A 22,419-nucleotide genomic window follows, 5' to 3' on the forward strand; every position below is an offset into this window, starting at 1 on the left:
ATCAAAGGATGTACTTCAGTTTTCCAGTATTATGCTTTACTAAACCTGGTAGCTAAAAACAAAACTTGAATTAATTTCTTAAATTGCATTATAAGAAAAAATGAACAAGAAATTCATACTATAATTAATTACCAATGGTTCTTGTATAGTTATTTATTTATTTAGCATATTTATATGGCTGTCCATCTCACATGACGTGACTCTGGGCAGCATACAAACAGCTATAAAAACAATTTTAGAAACATCCAAGAAGTACAAAACTTAACATTATTATGAACAGTTTAAGAGAGAGTAAGAAATTAGAAATAAGCAAAATTTGTTTGATCCAACCACAATGTCCAGAGCACCATGCCTGAAACACTTGAATCACTTCCAGTTCAGAGGATTTAATTTGGAAACTGCCAAACCAACCAGCAGAATGGAATGGTTGAGGAGAAGGCCTGGGCTATTTAAAGACAAATAGAATGTTCTGGAATTCTCCAGAAAATTCTGTTTCCTGACAACAACGTTTGCACTTCCTTATATGAAATGCATGTAGTAGCAGTATCAATTGTGTGAAGTTTTTTCTTCAGTGCTTTACTACTGTACGTGGTGCATGGGCAATGTTGTAAGACCAGAAGAATTCTCAACTAATCTTTATTATGAAACCATGAAGTACAGAAAGCATGAATTATTCAACTAGCTTTATGGCTCTTTGAAAATGCAGGGAATTATCTTAATGGGTTATTTTAGGGAGTAATTTTTTCATTGTTTTACCATCACATGCTCCAGTAGCAAGATGAAATCCATTTTTATCAATTGCTGCACATGTCAACTCAACATTTGGCCCATGGGCATCTTCAATCTGGTATATTAGCTGTCCTGTTTCCAATTCCCAGACCTAAAAATAAAACAGATTATATGCAATGCAGTCTAATAACTACTAGAGATTTCAAAAATAACCACCATAGGTTTTTTTTAATGTATGTACTAAATCTTAAGACAGAAGAAGAATGAGAGGAATTGACTGAACTTGGGAAAGGAATACTGGAAATAAGTGTTCCAATTTCTCCTTGATTTAACAGAAAAGTTCAGTAATTCCTTTGAGCTTGCAGTTCAACTGTTTCCCCAAATGAAAGAAATGAAGTAACTTATTCATCCTGGCTTACCCATCTCCAGGAAAGACAAGCTCCAAAATAGCTTTCGGAGTGTGAGCATGATAAGAATACCCTAGTTAATGAACTTGCCCAAATAGAGGAATTTCTCTTTCACTTTGCAACTGAAAGGCTCATAAGATTTATACTCACCTTTACAACAGACTCAGAACAGATAGTAAGAACTTGGTGAAACACCTTATTGTAAACCAGCACATTGATGCTCCTTTCATGAGTCTGGGGGACTTGTTTAGTGTCTTGTATCATCCGAGTGAGAGGATAAACATCAATGACTGCTGATCCTGGGTATTACAGAATTGCATAATTTGGTTTATGAATATGAATATCATCAGCTATTCTAGAAAAGATTTAAGTTTTCATTTCAAATAAATTATAATTTTGATTGGCAGACAGACCTCAAGGAAACACACTGTATGTGCTTGCTACTCTATGTAGCTTGAAGGTATTATATGTCTGATCAAATTAAATTACTGGTACAGTTTTTTTGTATACTACAGCATTGTGTTTACTCTTCCAAAAACTTGTTACATACCCACATTCAAAAACCAAACCCTTAAAACTTATACAAGAGAAAAATAGAGATGTTTTATATCCATTTATAGCAAGGACAGGCAATATTTGACAGGCTGGGGGCCATAGTTCTGCTTCCCTATCTTCTGGAAATCTGTAGGATGGCATTTGGTAACACTATGATGCCACTGAAAGTATGCTAACATTTCAGGCCTTTTTGGGGTAAGGAGAGGAATGGGAAGACTCCTAGAGGACCCAAAGAGCACAAATTGCAAAAAAAATGGGCTGAAATTTCACCACTGAAATTTGATACAGTCTGATCTCAGATGGCTGGTGGCTGCAAAGGAGTACCAGCCTATAGGCTATCAGTGTCCATTTCTGGTCTGTAATAAATAAAGATATACCAACCTTTCCCTTTGAAATAAACTGCAGGCAAATTGCAGATATTAAGTCACCAGCAAATCTGAACTGCTTATATTCTCTAGAATTCTGATGCATTCCCTACCCTGCCATGGATACATTAGTAGTAAGCACCTACATCTGGGAGGGAGGCATGAAAGCAATACCCTTGGTAATATCACCTGTAACCAAGCTACTATATGGAGGAATTCTCTAACATATGGAGAGATGGAGCCATCTGACAGCCAAACCTACTGGGATAGCATGAAGATACCACACCTTTAAGGTTGGTGAAAAGAATGATGGAAGTTGTGGTCATCCTAATACTTTGTGCTAGCACGTTCCATTATTTAACTAAGAAATATTAGTAAGTGCATTTTTTAAATCAGTCTTAAATATCTTTTATTCATCTTTAATCAGAGAATTTCTGTCTTTCTATCCAGGGCACGTTTGTTTATACATTTAATGTCCCCTTTTTTATCTTTTTCTAATTTCAAATTCCCATATCTTTATAGCAAACTTGACCTAGGCTTTTATTAAATACCTTGATAACTCGTTAATGCATCATGTCCAATAATACAATTGAAGCATGATGACCGAAACTGTATGCAATACTGTAGCCTATCCTTAGTTATATAATGGATTTCTAAAAAATGTGATTACTTTAATACTTTCAAATGATTTCCCTGAACATTACATAAGTATCCTTTGTCTAAACAATTAACTGCACTGCAAGATCTCTCTCTCGCTCTCTCTCTCTCGCTCTCTCTCTCTGACACACACACACATGATTGAATGAAAACTAATGACTTCAATGTTGTAAGTCACCAACAGATGGAAGTATTGACATGCTAAACTCTGTGTCATTTAGCATCTGTTCTTTCACTTCAGTTAGCAGGGAGCTGCCGTGAGAAAAGGTTATTTTGCTATTGTTTATGAAGTGTGAGCCTGCAGTGAGTACTCAATAGTGTGCTGTAAGCATTATGACCTAGAAATGAAATGTCAATCTATGGAATATCATCACAAAGCTTCACATGCCAAAAATAAAAATTGCAAACCCCACAATGACAGATTTTTGACATGTACTATAGATGGGGTTATTCACATAGATTTCCTTCAACCTGACCCCACTATCAACTTGGAGCACTACATTGCAAATCTCAAAACTTTGAAACAATAATTAAGCAGTTTGGAAGTGCAAGAAGGAAATTTTTCAGCAGCATGACAACACCAGGCCTCACACCCAAGAGGCAATTGTGAAGTTGGACTCCTCTTATTCTATCCACCATACAGTCTAAACTTGGTGCCATGTGACTTCCACCTTTTCCCAAAATGGAAAAGTAGTAATACCTTTGTGGGGCTGTTTGACTCAACTGAAGAGGTCAAAAGGACTGTCAAGACCTCACTGAAGAGAACAAGTATAGAGTTCTTTTGTGATGGCTTTAAGAAGCTTGTCCATCAGTGGAAGAAAATTATAGCAAATAGTGATGATTATGTGGAGAAGTAGGGACGCGGTGGCGCTGCGGGTTAAACCGCTGAGCTGTCGATCGGAAGGTTGGCGGTTCGAAACCACGCGGCGGGGTGAGCTCCCGTTGTTAATCCCAGCTCCTGCTCACCTAGCAGTTTGAAAACATGCAAATGTGAGTAGATCAATAGGTACCGCTTCGGCGGGAAGGTAACGGCGTTCCGAGTCGTCATGCTGGCCACATGACCCGGAAGTGTCTATGACAACGCCGGCTCCAAGGCTTAGAAACGGAGATGAGCACCGCCCCCTAGAGTCGGATTCGACTGGACTTTACGTCAAGGGAAACCTTTACCTTTACCTATGTGGAGAAGTAAATGCAAGTAACAAAAGAGCTCATTTCAGGGATTATTTTCCTGTGTTGTTCATTTGTCCAGTTGCTTCTGACTCTTCGTGACTTCATGGACCATCCCACGCCAGAGCTTCCTGTTGGTCGTCGCCACCCCCAGCTCCCTCAAGGTCGAGTCCATCACCTCTAGAATATCATCCATCCATCTTGCCCTTGGTTGGCCACTTTGCCTTTCACTTTCCCTAGCATCAGCATCTTCTCCAGGGCATCCTGTCTTCTCATTATGTGGCTAAAGTACTTCAGTTTTGCCTTTAATATCATACCCTCAAGGGAGCAGTCTGGCTTTATTTCCTGGAGTATGGACTGGTTTGATCTTCTTGCAGTCCAAGGCACTCTCAGAATTTTCCTCCAACACCACAGTTCAAAAGAATTGATCTTCCTTCTCTCAGCCTTCCTTATGGTCCAGCTCTCACAGCCATATGTTACTACGGGGAACACCATTGCTTTAACTATGCGGACCTTTGTTGTCAGTGTGATGTCTCTGCTCTTAACTATTTTATCAAGGTTTCCCATTGCTCTCCTCCCAAGAATTAAATGTCTTCTGATTTCCTGCAGTCAGCGTCTGCAGTAATCTTTGCACCTAGAAATACAAAGGCTGTCACCGCCTCTATGTTTTCTTCCTCTATTTGCCAGTCATCAGTCAAGCTGGTTGCCATAATTTTGGTTTTTTTGAGGTTTAACTGCAACCCAGCTTTTGCACTTTCTTCTTTCACCTTCATCATAAGGCTCCTCAGTTCCTCCTCGCTTTCAGCCATCAAAGTGGTATCATCTGCATATCTGAGATTGTTAATGTTTCCTCCAGCAATTTTAACTCCAGCCTTGGATTCCTCAAGGCCAGCTTGTCGCATGATGTGTTCTGCATACAAGTTGAATAGGTAGGGTGAGAGTATACAGCCCTGCCGTACTCCTTTCCCAATCTTAAACCAGTCCGTTGTTCCGTGGTCTGTTCTTACTGTTGCTACTTGGTCGTTATACAGATTCTTCAGGAGGCAGACAAGATGACTTGGTATCCCCATACCACTAAGAACCTGCCACAGTTTGTTATGGTCCACACAGTCAAAGTCTTTAGAATAGTCAGTAAAACAGAAATAGATGTTTTTCTGAAACTCCCTGGCTTTTTCCATTATCTAGTGGATATTGGCAATTTGGTCCCTAGTTTCTCTGCCTTTTCTAAACCCAGCTTGTCCATCTGGCAATTCTCGTTCCATGAATTGCTGAAGTCTACCTTGCAGGATCTTGAACATTACCTGACTTATTTTCCTGTATCATCTTTAAAATATTCATATTTAAAATAAAGTTTTAGAGGCATTACTTTTCATTCATCTCTCTTATTTTCTATAATTTTAGGCAAAATCCTCTGTTAAGTGAACAGACTTCCATCATGCAACTTATTTCTTCTACCATTATTTCCTTGAACAATTGCCCACATGCCTGAAAACTACTTTGGAGGGCCTCCAAAAGTTTTGAAGAATATTTGGAGAAGATACAAGGACTCCAGGAGAGAAGGAGACTTTGATCTTTAGGTTAAAGTATATGTCTTCCATTATCAGAAAGATATTGCTAGTTCCAGTCCAGCTATACATCTCCATCCCGGGGGAAGTAAATGATGCTGTGGCTGCCCTTTTCAGGTGCCTGGTGTCATGAGTAAGGATGGCGAGCAGGGGGCTCCCACCCAGACTGTCAAGCGCATGCGTAGCACTGAGGAACTGTTCAGCCATTCAAAGAGACACAGATCGGGACCGCCTTAACCTTTGGGGGTTATATGGCTGGGTTTTCCCACGCTTCCTCAGTTTGTTAGGATTCTTGTTAAGTACTACTAATAAATATTAGAGACCAAGTCATTGTCTCAGTGTGTTTCCTGGTAATCAGGACACCTGGGGGCTGTAGGTTCTGGATGGGGAACAACAGGCTCCAGCTGAACCCTGGTAAGACAGCATGGCTGTGGGTTAATGGCCCCTCAGCTCCTAGTAATTTGCCATCTTTAGTTCTGGATGGGGTTGCACTGCCCCAGACAGACCCGGTGTGTAACTTGGGGTCCCCTTGGACTCACGACTCCGGCTTGAAGAGCAGGTGGCAGTCGTGGCCAGAAGGGCTTTTGTGCAACTTCATGTTGTGCGCCAGTTACGCCCCTTCCTGGAGTGAGAGGCCCTTCGAATGGTCACTCATGCCCTGGTCATCTCCCATATAGACCACTGTAATGCCCTGTACATGGGACTACCCTTGAAGACTATCCGGAAGCTACAGCTGGTCCAAAATGCAGCTGCGCGATTTTAGGTGCTTCAAGATCAGCACATATAACTCCTCTGCTCCGCGAGCTGCACTGGCTGCCAGTTTGCTTCCAGGTCCTATTCAAGGTGTTGCTTTAAAGCCCTACATGGCATGGGGCCAGGTTACCTAAGGGATTGCCTCACCCCCACTACATCAACCCATCCCACCCTATCATGCAGAAGGGCATGCTGCAGACCCCGACCATAAGAGAATTCCATCTGGCATGCAGGAGGTGGGCCTTTTCTGCAGCAGCTCCCGCCCTTTGGAACATCCTTCCCCTGGAAGTGAGGTTAGCCCCCTCCCTCCTGGATTTCAGAAAACAGCTGAAGACCTGGTTTTGCTGCCTTTCCTGGAATGGGGAGAGGAAAAGCCATTCTTGGGGCTGGTTGGTTCTCTAGTTCTGCCGGGAATGGTTTTATCCCCTTACGGGTTGAATTAGATCCACCATTACTTGGATTTCATTGTATTTTACATTTATTGATTATTGGTATTATTTATGATTTTATTGAATTTTATATTGTTTTTATTGTGAACCACCCAGGGTCCCCCATGTGGGGGAGATGGGCAGTGATAAAATGATAGAAATATGATAGACAGACAGACAGACAATCAGCATGCCTATTTATAATCAACAGGGATAAATTTTTCTCATACTTACCTGCAATAAGTGTCCCGTGGTTATTGTCAAATACCAGAGCAAAGATTTGTGACTCTCTGGGTACCCCTTGAGCATCATGGAAGATTTGCATCAATGAAAGTGTTTGGATGTCCCACACCCTGAAAATCTGAAGAAACACCAAGAAATATTATATGCAGTAATTACGTGCCACGACAAAATGGTCATGCAGAATGTGTATGACCTTGCACTTCCCTTTATAATGTCTCTGGTCCAATATACAAAACAGAATGGAAGAGCTGGATATGCATATCAGTGTTTTACCTATTGTTTGCTTATCCTACCATAGCAAATTTATTATATTTATATTCTGCCATTCTGTAACACACATTAGAACTTAACCCATTTTATTCTCATAATGACTCTGTGAAAGTGATCAGTCCAAATCCAATGAATTTCATCACCAAAACACAGATCAAACCTAGATCTCCAGAGTCTAAGCCGAGCATTAAACACATGGTTCACTGACTCCTTTTGTGTTAGAGAGGGATCCAAGCCCCCTGCCATTAATGCACTGCAGACAGAAGAGCATAGAACTTGACAGGGTACTACTTGACAAGACACTGGCCAGGAATTTCTTGTACTGATCTGAGACCACAATAAAGACTGACTGACTCGTCAGGAATTACACGAATCTTCACACTTATGGCAGAGACCAGAGTCATCATTAGGCAGGAGACAGCCTTCTCAGATGGTGGATTAGGAAAAGTGGTAAATTAGGATCCTGTGAAAGCTAGTTATTTTAAACAAGGTCACTGAGCGGGATGGAAAAATTAGTCCAGCCATCCTAAACTGGGTCCCTGGGAGAGAGGAGGAATGCTGCTCAACACTTCTATTGTCCTGCTGCTAATGGCTGTGTGAGCTCAGTAACACTGAGCAGGGTTACTCAGAGAAAGGTAAAAGGGACAGGTTTTACTCCTTCCTCCTAGCAATCCATATAGACCATCTATGGTTCCATCTCAGTTTTAATACAGTATATTATTTCAGTGCAATGATATTTATATAATATACTTAGATTCTTAACATTCTTAATATTCCACAAGTTTATAAAACAAGTTTATTTACAAAATCCAACCATCTCCAAACTTTGCAATAGGGACTTATTTGACTGATTTTTCTACCAGAACCATTACTGATCATGACTTACATTCTCTATTAAAGAAAAACTGCTGTATGAGGTACCCATTTCCTGACTGTGTCATTTAAGCATTGTAAGGCCTACAATTTCTCCATTGACTGGCTTGAGAAGGGATTAAGGGATATGTCAGTAACATCCCAGCTGATTTTGCAATTTATGGTTTGCTTCTTTAAATATGGTTAAACAACCTAGTACCTACTAGACATTTTGGACTATAGTTCCCAACTTTCTTGACACTGCCAGTATCTGCTTGAGCTGAAATCTAAAACATCTGCAGGGGATGAGATTTTCTAACTCTATTCTAAACCATGTTTCAATCCAGATGGAATCAAAAGGTTCTCTCAATTTTTATGTATTTAAACAGTAATTAGTCTCCACTAAAAAAAAAAGGTTGCCTCAAGGGAAACTCTGCAAGACTGTTCTGTAAAAATATAGAAATGGGTCATTTTCCAAATAGGAAAAAAGAGGCATTTCATTTTTAAAATATGTATTTTAATAGACATTATCATTAGTACAATCTCTATGACAACTTTCCAGTCCAAATATGTTCCATACTAGGTATTTAATTTTTAATTATATAATACATTTGATAATTTACAAATATCACCTTCTAAGTCTGAAACCCATAAGGCCATACACTGTCCTGGAATTTTAAATTCCAGTGTTTCACAAAGCTCATTCTAGATTCTATTACCTTATTTGACTATTTTCTTTCATTATATTTTATCTCACTGTCTTCTCTGAATTGTATCATCCTCAATCATCTCATTAATTTTAGTTAAGACCTTTTTTCTAATACCTTACATTAATTGGCAACGAAAAAAGAAAGGGAGGGATCACTTCCAATCTCTGACATCTCCAATAGCAATTAGAACTGAAATGGTCTTATCTGCTTCATTCTGCTGAATATTGTTCAGCTTTCATAATTTTTTTAAAGCAGAAGATCTTTCTGGCTTTTCAATGGCAGAAATTCTTTCATGAGACTTTAGTAGTGAACAGAATTAAAACACTGCAAACCTGAATCATTACCTTACCAAGGATTTTTAAAGATGCAGATTTTAAGTTTGAGTCATTTTTCTCTCTGTTTGATTTCTTCTCTTCAGTCTGATCTCTGACATTTAGAGAATAAAGTGCTGCCCATTTCCGTCAAATTGTCTAGATTTGTAGCCCAGTCATTTTAAGTCACTTGACATAGCAATCCCTTTGCATATTAACCTAAACCTAAGTGCCAGTGTGTATAACATTCTTCTCAGGCAGTGTAGGTGTTCAAAACAAAGCATAAGCTCTTGGCTCAGTGGCACTAGTGAGATGTGAAACTTTTAAGTCCTTGGTTGGGAAAAGAATCACATTATAATTTAAATCCTACAACTATATGGTTTTACTAAGGGCAGAAAACCTTTGTTATTTGCTCCAATAATTTCCGAGACCATTATACCAAATGTTCTGCATAAAATACAGTCCAAGTTGTCACAAAAGCAGGAATGACCCTGCAGATATAGCTTAATTACACCTCCAAGCTTCCCTGGCAATTGGCTATTCTGACTTGATGCTGGAAATTGAAGTACAAAAATATGTAGAGAGTGCCTACGCTAAAAATGAAGAGGTTGAATCTAAACATACTGTACTTATATTGACAAGTTGACATCTTGTAAGCAACTGTAATTTTTTTCCAAAAAGAATGCTAAAATGAAAGTAAGTAACTTAGGATAGAAGCTATTTAATTTAAAATAGGAATAGGAATAACCTTATGCGTATTTTAATCATCATCCCCCTAATTTGGGGATTTGCTTAGTCCTGTAAACAAAGGCCTTTGGGGAGTTAAAGTTCTTTAAAATATTCAGAACTTCCCACTGCCAAATGCAATAAATTAAACAATGAAATAAATTAAACATCAGTAAACAAAATGCAAGTAATTAAAAAGGAAAGAGAGAGAGAGGAAAAAAAACACACCAAAATCCACTACTCCAACGTAAAGAAAGCAGTTAAAAAATAGAAATGTCCAGGAGGAGGGAAATATATTTGCTTGGTGCTGAAAAACCATTCTGTAAGCTTATTTTTAAATAATTTTTATGCAAAAGAGCTAGTCATGTCTGGAAAATTTTGAAACTGTAGTTCCAATTACAGTGATACTTGTAAAATTTGCCTAATTTGGTAATACTTGTTTTACACTCTATACCCAAGCTAGTTAAATACAATTACTATTAAACATGTATGCCACTTTTTCACCTAAGCAGTTTGATAAAAAAAAATAATAATAACGGCATACATTTGGTAAGCTTGTTTTCCAGCAGAGATTTGTAGACTAACTCTGTGTAGATGCAGTGGTTTTAACACCCAGCTTTCTGTTACTTAGGAGTTAAAGAACCTCTTTGTAGGTACAAGTGGTACAAATTGTGTATAATGTAGAATGAGAGAAATTTGTCTACTGTACAGTAGTGTCATTTCAATTAGCATGTCTGACATTGTGAAAAAAAGGTAATTTGGTTGGAAACCTGTAAAACCAGAAATGACTAAGTAAAGCTGGGTTTTCACAATACAACTTCATTCTTAAATCATTCTGACTCTCTCTCTCTCTCTCTGTAGTATTTGAATAGGAATAATCACACTGCAGTGACAAGCAACATCCAGCATGGGTTCATTGAAAATAAGTCGTGCCAGATGAATCTGAATTTTTTATTTGATTAGGTTACTGTATTAGTAAATTCTGACCATAATTTATTGTGATTTCAGCAAGCCACCTGATGAAATCTTCCATAATATTTTGAATAACACATGGATTAAATGTGGACTAAATGATACAACATCTGATGAATTCACAAGTGTATAAAAACTGTACTCTAACAGTTCTTAGCAATGACCCCTTGTGAATCCAGAAGTAAGCTTCAAATGAGAAGCTACTGAGCTCAATCCAGAGCCAAGGACAACATTTTTTTCAGAGATTCTGGTGAAGGAGTAGAAGAGATCCACATCAACTTTATGAATGGCACAGATGTAGGAAAAGGTAACCAGCTACTCAAAAGGCACAAATAATCAACGTGATCTTAACAGGATGGAAAACTATGCTAAATACTGTATATTAAATGAACAAAACAAAACAAAAAACACAATAAAGCAAAACACAATCCCAAACTTTTGCCCCATAGGCCATGGTTTAGCAGTAGCTAGTGAGAAAAGGAACATGTGAGTCTAATCAATTAACATGAATCAAAATTGTGTTGCAGCTGTAAAAAAAAAAACTATGAAAGGCAACTTTGAGAGAACAGTGTAAGTTCAAAGTTACAATAAATAATAAAAAGGGGAAAATAAAAACTCCGTTGATCTTGAACAATATAGAAATGATTTGGCATTGTATTCTTCCAGAAAGTATTTTTTTGATGTCTCAGTTTAGCATGCAGTTTTAGAAGTAATAATCCCACTTTATTTTAAGAACAGAAAAGCATATGAATAGAATTGTTGCATCACATCAGTAGTCCATTTAATCCAGCATTATGTGTTGTCCAGAAGTATTGTTCCCTAGAAGCTAGTTTTGAAACTATGTTGCTTGTGATTTAGGAGGTAATATGCAGCCATTAAGATTAGTAGTCCAGTCTTCCATGAATTTGAAAAAAAAATCTAATCTGGGGCAATGTTTGATGGTAGTGAAATCCGCAATGTATCTGTTATGTAAAGAAATTAATCTGTACTAATCTGATACCTGGAATACTTTGTTATATTATGAGCCCTATACTTTAAAATCTGCTAGTAGTACCAAGAGGTCAATGAAGAAGGTCAGTGGTACTGAAAACAAGCAATCTGAAGAATAGTGGAAGGATGTGGATAAATTTAGCCTAAAGAAGAGAATGTTCAAAAAAAGGTATCACAACAGCAGGATCCTAAAGGTCATCATTCATAAGTCAGGCTAGCAGGTAGGTGTGTGACAATGATTCGTGCTATATAAAAACAATATTTATAGAAGGACAAAATCTATGAGGAGGCTGGGTTTTATTGGTAAAGGAGCTGAAATCCAGTCAGGATCCAAAGAGACCATGTCCATGAGTAGAATATACCTGCATGGCTATTACGGCTCTGCCAATTCTCATTTCATTTCTTGCTATTCTAGAGAGTTCCTTGACATCCAGAAGTGATTTGAGGCAATGGAAAAGAAGCTTCAGGGACGATGCTTTTGTGAACTGATGATGTTATGTACCTTGTTTGATGCAGATGCTGGGCTCCTAGCTTCTTTGTATTGTACTCAGAGCAGGCAGATACATTTTGCTCACATCCAGTTAAAGTGAGTCACAATTCAGGCAGATGCTATGTACACCTACCCAGATGTTAGCTCCTGTAGAGAGCAGAGGGAATGGCTCTGAAGGACAGGAGGAAGAATAGCTGCCAAGGCAACAGTCAGATAAAAGGGGGCCTGAGCCCAGGCCAAGAAACTTGAAAATGTCTGAGACAAGCCCCTCCCTAGTTCACATGAAGATAAAGCGAGGGAGGGGGAAGCACCTTCAGACTTCCAAGATTCTGCTACTGTATCTGTTAATAAAAGTACCTACATATAATAAAACCCTACACTGCTTTAGTTTCTTAGTCTGGTCTGTCTTGTAGAGCTGACACCTCCACATTTGTCAGAGAAATTTCTAATTAAGCAATGCAAAGTGCAATTTTAGTCTCAAACCAATACAGCAAAGCAGTCTTACTGTTTCCAGTGGGATGTGCACTATAAAGCAAAGCAATACTCAACAGTTATTAATTTAGTAATTATATTTAGGTCTACATCTTAAACTAAATTAAACTTTAAGACCTATCAATTAAGAGAAGAGGTGGTCAACCTGTTAATAGTTTGGCTATGTTATGTACAACAGATCCACAACTTGGCTTATACGTGCACTGTTGGATATCTCTAAGGCTGAGCAGAATCCTATCACCTTCCACCATTCTCTTTCCTTTCAACCATCCTTGACCTCAGTGACAGCTGCCTGTATAGCTAATACATTTTTAGGATTGAACTCTATCATATCACTATCAATTTTTAGGACAGCCTTGCATAAAAGCTCATAATAAATTTGGGAGAAAACGTAGATGGGAGAATAGATGGAGAATGATGCAGTGCAGAAAAAGTACAGTGTTCCAGTTCACCTCTGACACACACACCTGTCAAAACTGAATTCCAGTCTTATGCTCACATTCATTTCTTAGCTGCCTACTAGCAAGCTCATCTTGGCTGACCTCAAGCTAAACAACACTGGCCATAGTTTGCCCTTTGATGGAAGATCACCAGGAAATATTAGGTCTACAGACTAAATTAATTTATTAGATTTATATTCTGCCTGTTGTTTAGGAGATTAAGACAGCATGTATACTGCTCCCTCCTCATATTTTGCTCCATAACAGCAGACTGAGAAATCGAAAAAGCATTCAGGAAGGAAGTACTGTAGTGGCAAACTACTTAAGAAAATTAAATAATCATATCATTCAAGTCATCAGGAGTCAAGCTAGCACAAAATCCAAAGCTGACTTATACTAAACTTGTTTGTTATGTAATCAAATCTAACAAACATGTTTTCAGGAATCTCAGAAAACTTTCTTAAAGTTTGTTGTATCTGTTAAACATTTTGATGAATGACAAGAGGAATTTTTCTTAGATATGAGACATTGGTAGCATCTTCTTAATACTGTCAGCCTCTCATCTTGCTTTTTGGTTTAAAATTATGACCCATAGAAATATACGGTGCAGCACAGACAAAACACATGCATATGTACTTTAGTGAATGGGAAGGTGGAATTCCACTGTATACTTTTCAGATCTGGAACCTATTAGCAGAAAATAGTATTTTATAATTCATAACATAAAAAGATGTCATTTGCTGGCAAAGCATATGGTTTTCATTAAGTCAAAGGGGGAAAATACATACTTTTGCAGTAGAAAGGCTGATAATGTGCTGATCTTTTTCATTGGTGACAATCTCTGTGATACTAAACAAATGTCCCATCAGTTTCCCCACTGGCTTGGTATTGATGTTTGGATGCCATAAACGAAGAATTTTATCATCTCCTGGGAATAAACGGATCATTTTAATTTCTGATCTTGTTTATAGAAAGCAGTATTTAGACCAGGCTTATGAAAGTAAATATCATTAACTTCAGTTCAATGAACATTTGAAATGTGTGTGATTTCTGTCAGCAACAATAATCTTGCTGTCAGCCCAACAAGTGATTTAATTTATCTTAATGTATTTTTAGTGACGTTTTTCTCTCAGATGTTATACTTTTCATGAAAGAAGATCAGGAAGCACCATTTCTTAGTCGAGCTCAGGCAACAAAAAACTTCTGCGTCTAGTGAATTTGCCATCCCATGCATGCTACCCTTCAAGTGTACTCTTGTACAATCCACACACAGTGGCACAGGAACACACCTATCTTGGGGCTGCAAGTAGTATCCACAGCTCCCTACCAGCCTGGCCTCACTACACAGCAGAAGGTGTCCTGCATAGGGCAGAGGGCACCACTGGTCTCTTGCTCTCCAATTTCAAACTAGTCTTGGTCACTGGGAGAATGGGATGCTCATCAAGTCACCACAGGCCAGCCGGGGTATCACATAAGGCTCCACAGTGTGTTGCTCAGGAAGATGACCATACTCATTCCCATATTCCATACCCATCTGGGACGACTGGTTACCAATTACAGAAAGGCACTGAGTAGCAAAATGACATTCCCAGGCCTCTTCCCAGTTGTCTCCCAGCACCCTTCCCACCAGTTTGTAACTGGGGCATGGGCTGGCTTGGAGTGTGATGCCTGGGGTGAGGGTGGTAGCAGCAGCAGCAGCAAATGGCATTTAATGTGTTGGGACAAGTTGGGTGTTGTCCATCTGTGGTAGCAGCTTTGGCAGCAAGGCAGTAGTAGCCCTGTATGCTATAAAGGCACTTCTTATTGTCTTACTGCTCATTAGAGACACAGACTGAGTTGGGCTGCAGCTCCAGAAATGGATAGGAAGAGGGGAGAATGGCTACTCAAGCGCATTTACTTGAGTTTCAATTGAATGACTGTATGCATTACTGAATTCCAGATTTTTTTGTTATTTGAGATTCTCATCCCCCTCCAAAACCTAGGGAGGAGAAGCATAAACTTCTGGCTTGCATCACTGTCATGCCCACTGATATCCTTGGACCCAAAAGATATTAAACATCGCCCCAGTCACTAAATAGATGCCCATCTAATTCATACGTTTAATACAGCCTTCCCTAGCTAATATACCTTATACAGTTGTCTTCTTCCCTAACTTTATCCTACCCTTTGAGTGAGATAGGTGGTGATGAAATTCAAAATAAAAATAAATAATTTTTTATAAATAACTCAAGGCATACCTAATACTACACACCTAATGCTCCTTCCTCCTATTTTCCCCACAACAATAACCCTGTGAGGTGAGTTAGGCTGGGAGGTGGAGGAGTTCTATAATATTTCTGGAGACCATCCAGATTGGAAGCACTGTTTTAATATGGAAAAAATCAGAAGCAACTGCACAGTCCCTTGCATTTATCAAGGAGCTATGTGTGTCACAGAATTGGCTCAGAGAAATCAATCTGTTACTCTGAATATGGGCTTTATGTGACACAGAAGACTACACAATAGCTTTGAAGGCAATCAGACTTCCTAAGGATTAATTTTCTTAATCACTTTAAGAAATCTGTTGACATGAACAAGAAAGAATGCACTGTTTGTCTTTCCCTTGCCACTTCTCATAATTCTTCTGGGCAAGATGACTAGAAGACACTTAAAATTTTCAACTGGAAAAAAAAAGCTATTGAGTTACAAAGGCACTCATTTTAAGAAAGTTGCTTTCAAAAACACTTGGATATAACAACAATTTGTCAGAGCTGCATAACTCACAAAAGAACTTTTTGAACAATTTACATTAGAGAGGGTATCCATTTTATTTCCAGCAAAACGGATACCCTCTCAACTTTATCAAAAAGTGCCTCACCAGCCAACCCACTACAACCCAACCAACAGAAGCTATGAACAGGATAACACTGCCATACATCAGAAACATCTCAGAAACTACCAACAGACTGTTACAACCACATGGCATCACCATAGCACATAAACCAACTAAAACTCTTCAAAACATATTAAGCAACCCAAAAGACCCAATAGCCCAAGAAGAAACAACAGGAGTTATTTACAACATACAGTGCAAAGACTGTAACAGCCACTATGTACGACAGACAGGCAGAGACTAGCAGAGCACATCTACGAACATCAACTAGCAGTCAGAAGACACGATGAGAACTCCTTAATCTCACAACACATGGACAGACTCAACCATAGTTTCAACTGGGAAACTGTGAGCATCCTAAACCAAGCCAAATCCAAAAACGCCAGAGAATTCCTGGAAGCCTGGCACTCAGACAAAGCAGCCATCAACAGACACAAAGAGGTAAACAACATTTACATACCATTCAAAAGAGACAATAGAAAAGCCAAAAGACCAGTACACTCCCTTGCCAGCAATCAACACCTAGATATGCAAAAATCAACACAAGGATTAACACCAGATGAACCATCAAACAGCACAATACACCCTAATCAAGGAGTATAAAGACCTCCCAAGGTGAGAACAACACTCCCACCAACACAAGCAGGGAAAGCCACTGTATATAAACAGAGCAAGGCCCTCTCCCTGTTCGCACTGAAGATGTTGCCTAGTCTGGCAATGAAATGTCTGCAAGAAAACAAGGCTCAGAGAGCACCAGGGACTCCACATTAAATGCATAAATTTATTTAATATTACACCTGATCGTAGTCAAAAGGCTGAGAGGCTAACACCACTTTACTCAGAGCAACAAGACTGAGCTTAACCTTTCCTTGCTTCAGAGTTGGCTAAACATGTCCTCCCAGCAGCCAAACTGTTATTTACCCCACTGGAGAAAACTTCAAGTTCAGTTACACTTGTTTAAATGAAAAAAAAGTGATCCTAGACTTCCTACATAATACCTAGTTTGGTTCTGTGTTACGGTGCCTGCCTTCTGGAATGATATTTCCCCAGAAATCTGTGGAACTCCCACCCTGATGATGTTCTGGAAATCTTTAAACTTTTAGCTGTTCTCCCAGGCCTTGGGGTAGGTTGCTTTAGGAGCCCCAACAGTGGTGTTTCTTGGCGTATGGGATGTGGTTGTCTGGCTGCTTCAGAATGTCTCTTTATTGCTCTTTGTTTTTTTAATTGTAAGCCATCCAGAATCATTCTGGTGTCAAGTGGCCTCTAAATCCTCCTCCTCCTCCGTGGGCCATACTAATTGATTCTCTTACAAATAGGAAGAATTACCTATAATAAATGAACATTTTTCAGCCAAGAAACATTCAAGACAATCACCAAGACTTTAGATGAATGGAGTTTACTTACCTCCTGTAACAATAATATTGGCTTTTCCACAATATGTGAAAGTGTTAACTCCTCTTGGTACTGAAAAATCCCTGACAGGTCTGTAATTGTAACAAAACATTTGATCATGCAAACATGTAAGTATTAGTGATTCTTGCCTGAATCCATAGTTATATGATGGGAGTCCTGGGAAACTGATTTCATAATCTAAGTCTATAGAAGACTTTGTACTAGGAATCCAATTTCTATCAAAGGCACAACCAACAACATCACTTGCATGATCTCTGAAATGAAAAGTCACTGAAGGTAAGAGTCTTCATGTTATCAGACAATGTAAGCAGAGTTATAGTGAGCAGAAGGGAAATATCCCATGGATCTGTGTCTGTGTCTACTTTTTAAAAACACACTGCAGGAAACAAATCAGAACTGAAGGTTCTAGTGTGCCCTTTAAACACTACTTGGTAAAATGATCAGTTATATGAACAATGTCTTTGCCAGGTTTTGGATAACTAAGATTCATACTTTCAGTAGTCACACTGGTTGAGCTGAGTGGCCTTATAAAAAAACAAACACACTTACACATTGTCTTCAAGTCTTTTCAGATCATCTAAAACCAATGAATGAATGCTATCCAATGAGCAGGATCCAAAACAATTCAAAGCTGGAATGTATTTTACTTTTACAACCCAGTCATCATGCAGTTTGCGTTTAATGCTAGAGGGGATAAAACAAAACACTAATTTAAAAGGCACGTCTATATATGCATCAGAAAATGAGTTTCATGTTGCGTGCAATGGTCCTCAAAGGGCTTGGTTTCAAGACTCTTAACTACCTTAGTAACCCTCCTCTGAACACACTCCAATTTGCAACTGTCCTTTTTGAAATGTGGTGCTCAGGACTGACACAATGTTCCAAGTCGGGTTTGACCAGGGCAGAGTAGAAAGGAACAATTACTTTCTGTGACCTGGACCCAGCATTTGCTTTTTAGCAGCTGCATCACACTGCTGGATCATTTTGGGGATCATGATGGTCAACAAGGACACCTAGATCTTTTTCACATGTACTGTGCCAAACGTTATAGTTGTCTCTTCAACTTCTCTCATCCCAGTCATTGAGAAAAGTGTTCATTTTTCCATTCAAGCTGAAATGGAGCCATTATTGACTATTATTTGGGTGTGATCAGTCAACTGTGAATTTATTGCTGTGTGAACAAACAGAAAAGAAAACAGGCGTTTGGTAGCAGAGCTCAAGGGAAAGGATATATATTGATATCAATACAGATACAGATACACAGATATAGATATATAGATATATTGCCCTTTGTCTTTCTTTTTTTCCCCATCTTCTTTCAGTTCAGGCTAGTTCCAATCCACGGGGGGTGGGGGTGTGTGAATTCTGGGATCTTGCACCTAGAACAAGCAAGTAGGGAAGATTTATGTAGAAGTTTTGCTAGGGGAATGGGCAGGGAAAGCTCCAAGCAGCATGGACAGCAAGGGATGCAAAATTTGTCTTCCTGCCTGAAGAGGACCTAGGTATACTTGCTAAAAATGCAAACTTATTTCCTTTTTGAAGGAGAAAGCAAAGGAACTCTCAGTGAAGACAAGAGGCTACTGGATAAGACAGCTGACGTTATCCAGAAGGGATAGAGAAGTGAGAGATACACCAAAGAACAAGGAAAAAACCATTTAGCAGAGGCAGACACATGGAAGACTGTGATCCAAAGAAGCAAGAGGATCAGGAGGCCCTTAGTGCCAATGGAACTCAGGAACCAGTATCAGGCTCTACCTCTAGAAGACAATTAATAGCCACCATGTTCCACTGAAGACTTTGTTGAGATCCAGGAATACTATTATCTGTGGCATTCCCCAAATTACTAAGCTAGTAACTCTATCAAGAAGATGACAAAGTTAGTCCAGAATGATTTGTTTGCAACAAACCTTTCTGCCTTGTTACTTTTAGCAAGTGCTCAAAAACATGCTGCTTGATAATCTGTTTAGAAGACCTTGCCCACTATAGAAATCAAGCAAACAGGTCTGTGGTTTCCAGGGTCCTTCTTCTCCTTTATGAAGACGGAGATGACATTTACTCTTCAGTCATCTGGGACTTTTCCTGTCCTCTGGGAGTTCTCAAAATTTATTGAGAGTGGTTCCACAATCAGCCATGCTAATTCCTTTAGGTACCAGATTAATTCATCTGGCTCTGGATAATTTTTTAAAATAAGCTAAGTTTTCTGTTACCCTCTCCCTACCTATCCTAACCTGTTCATTCATTCCCGTTATAGGATAATGATGACCAGCTAGGACTTCATTTCCCTTCTGAGATGACTGATGCAAAATAGAAGTTAAGAAATTTCGCCTTCTCACCACTCCATTACCACTTTCTCCTTACAATGGACCAACATTCTCTTTGGCTTTCCTTTTATTTATAACATATGCAAAGAATCCTTTTTTGTTGAGTTGATTTGGGTATCTCTTGCAAGCTTCAGTTCATTCTGATCCTTTCTGACACTTTCCTACAGTTTCTGGAGATTACCTTGTATTATTCTTTGGTTATGTTCTCCTTCTTCCATTTCTTCCAAATATTTCTTTTCTCTTCAGCATTTTGGAAAGTTCTGCACAGATCCATGATAGTATCTTTACATTTCTGCCAGTTTTCCTCCTGGTGGGGATGGTTTGCAACCATGCCTTCAGGGTTGCATGTCATAGGATTTTCCATCCTTCCTACAGTAGACACTTTTTTTCCTTTAGGATTTGAAGCCACTGGGTCCTATTACCTTCTTTCAGAGTTCATCAAAATCCACTCTCCTGAAGTCCAGTATGCATGTCTGACTCTTCTTAGCTGCTCCTCTAGATATCACAAATTCAGTGTTAACATGATCATTTAATCCAAGGTGCCTATCACTTTCACTTCTTCCATCAATTCCCCCCTGCTAGTGAGAATTAGGTTTAGGAAAGCAAAACCCATCTTTTCCCCATCTTCTGACAAATTTAGTTACCAACCAAAGAGGAAAATAATTTGTTGGACCTCTGAATCTTGACAGATTCTCAGCAGATGAGGCCTTATCACTATCTTCTCCCTGGCCAGGCAATCTATAATGAATTCTAAAAGTATCCCTTTTCTTTCTTTCTCCTTTCATTCTAACCCAAACATTTTCACAGGATTTCTGTTTCAGTTCCTGAATTTCTCTGCATGTATATTTTTTTCTTTACATACAGTGCAATACCCCACTCTTTCTACTAAATCTGTTTCTTTTGATTAAACATTCTCCTTCCACAGCTATGAGCCAATTGTATCATCTCACCAAACTTCAGTGAAACCTATTACATCTTCAAATTACTTTTGAGATGTTGGGGAGTGGAAATTGTGATGGTATGTGCCGTATAGCATCTCTTTTCTTCTTTATTTGACATTTTAAACTACATTTCTACTAAATATGCTATGTGTTCAGAAATGTATTTAATAGTCCTCTTCCACATATGCCATATTTCCAGATGTTTTCCCACAACTCACTGTGGACAGTATTAGCTAGATAACCTTTATAGCTTTTTCATGAGTGTATGTTTTCTTGTTCCCCTATTTTACATACAAAAAGCTTGTCCACTCTACCAGCATTGTGTGTTACTTAATTGCCCTTCCAATAATTCAGCATTTAAGCTATGGAATTCATTGCTGCTAAATGTGGGATTTCCCAGCGATTTAAGGAATTTAAAGGGGAACTAGACAAATACTTGGAGAATAGGGCTATCAATAGTCATGATGGTTTACATTACCTCAATGCCACAAAGACAACATCCTTAATATCCAGTTATTTGAGAGAAATAATAAAAAAGAGCTAGCCCCCTCATATTTTACTTCTGAGCTTCCCAGAAATGCTGGACCTTTGGTCAGATCCAGAATGGCTCTTATATTCTATATTTTATTTGCTTTAGGAAAAAAACCCTCAGATCAATTATTAAAGTTGGAATACTTAGCTGGTGATGGATAGGATGGTCATATAGAGTAATACTGAATTTAGATTATCATGTTGACTCCTTACAGAAAGAAATAAGGAAATTGAAAACCACAAGGAAGGTGAATAGAATATTCTTAGAAATAACATTGCTGACTAGTAGAAAGCCTAACTATAAGCACTTCAAAATTTAATATTTGAGGCAGAATTTATCTTGAAAATTCCAACTTATTTATTTACATAGTATGTATTAGGCATAATTACTTTCTTTCACAACATCATTTTAAAAATTAAAATTATGATTTTGAAATTAAAAGTTTCAAAAGTGAGAATTTTCAGAGCATATGGACTTACCTTTTGAATTTCTTAGAATCTATAACCATCACGTGCAAGTTCTTTTTAGATTTAGCTTGTTTTAGACCAAAGTCATCACTGGTAAGCGTAAACAAAGTGACATATCCACCATCATCCCCCAGTAAGATGTCATCCTTCAATAGCAGTTCCGATGGGTGAGGAATGGCAGAAATAGAGAGGATGCAGTGTTCCATGGGCTTGATTATAAAGCAGTTATCCTTTGAAAACAAGTTAACATTTATTATATACATTAGTATTTATCTTATTAGTTCACTGAAAACAGTAATTGGTTTCAGACCTCTTCTTAAAAAGGCATTAGAAGAAATTTCAGAGAAGTGTTCTTGGCTTAGTTTCAATCTGTAAGTTTTATTTACTTTGTAATGATATCTACAGTATATCCATACTGATTACTTTCCTCTATGAACTGTGAATATTGTATAGTTCTCTAACAGGAGTTCTTATAACTGAAAATTCTTACAACTTTGGGAAGAAAGAGTGGTTATAAAGTTAATAAATAAATAATACAGAACTGATATAATTTTAAAAAATACACTAGAGATGTACAATTTTAAATAATAGGGCTACAAACTTAACAGAAATATATGCATATTGCTAAAAATCCTGCCCATGCTAGCTGGACAATATTCTCTTCTGGCTTTTTCCCTACGGATTAATAATGGAGGTTTTTTAAAAAAAACTATTTCCTTTTTTGTCTTTAAAAATATTCCACGCATCTTCC

At 38.4% G+C, this 22,419-nt stretch overlaps 1 protein-coding gene across 1 annotated transcript in view; it reads right to left on the reverse strand.

The window, feature by feature from the left end:
- WDR64 (WD repeat domain 64) overlaps positions 1-22,419 on the reverse strand; it is an 86,555-nt gene that overhangs the window by 47,426 nt on the left and 16,710 nt on the right. The window contains exons 7-13 of the mRNA XM_063291047.1: positions 21,681-21,898; positions 17,957-18,091; positions 17,399-17,478; positions 13,911-14,050; positions 6,861-6,987; positions 1,287-1,435; positions 757-880 (exon numbers count right to left, since the gene is read on the reverse strand). Coding sequence (XP_063147117.1) covers positions 757-880; positions 1,287-1,435; positions 6,861-6,987; positions 13,911-14,050; positions 17,399-17,478; positions 17,957-18,091; positions 21,681-21,898 — 973 coding nt within the window. The remainder of the gene's footprint in view (positions 1-756; positions 881-1,286; positions 1,436-6,860; positions 6,988-13,910; positions 14,051-17,398; positions 17,479-17,956; positions 18,092-21,680; positions 21,899-22,419) is intronic.

Source organism: Candoia aspera, chromosome 1 (genome assembly GCF_035149785.1).
Source record: "Candoia aspera isolate rCanAsp1 chromosome 1, rCanAsp1.hap2, whole genome shotgun sequence".
In the NCBI taxonomy this organism is placed as follows: Eukaryota; Metazoa; Chordata; class Lepidosauria; order Squamata; family Boidae; genus Candoia; species Candoia aspera.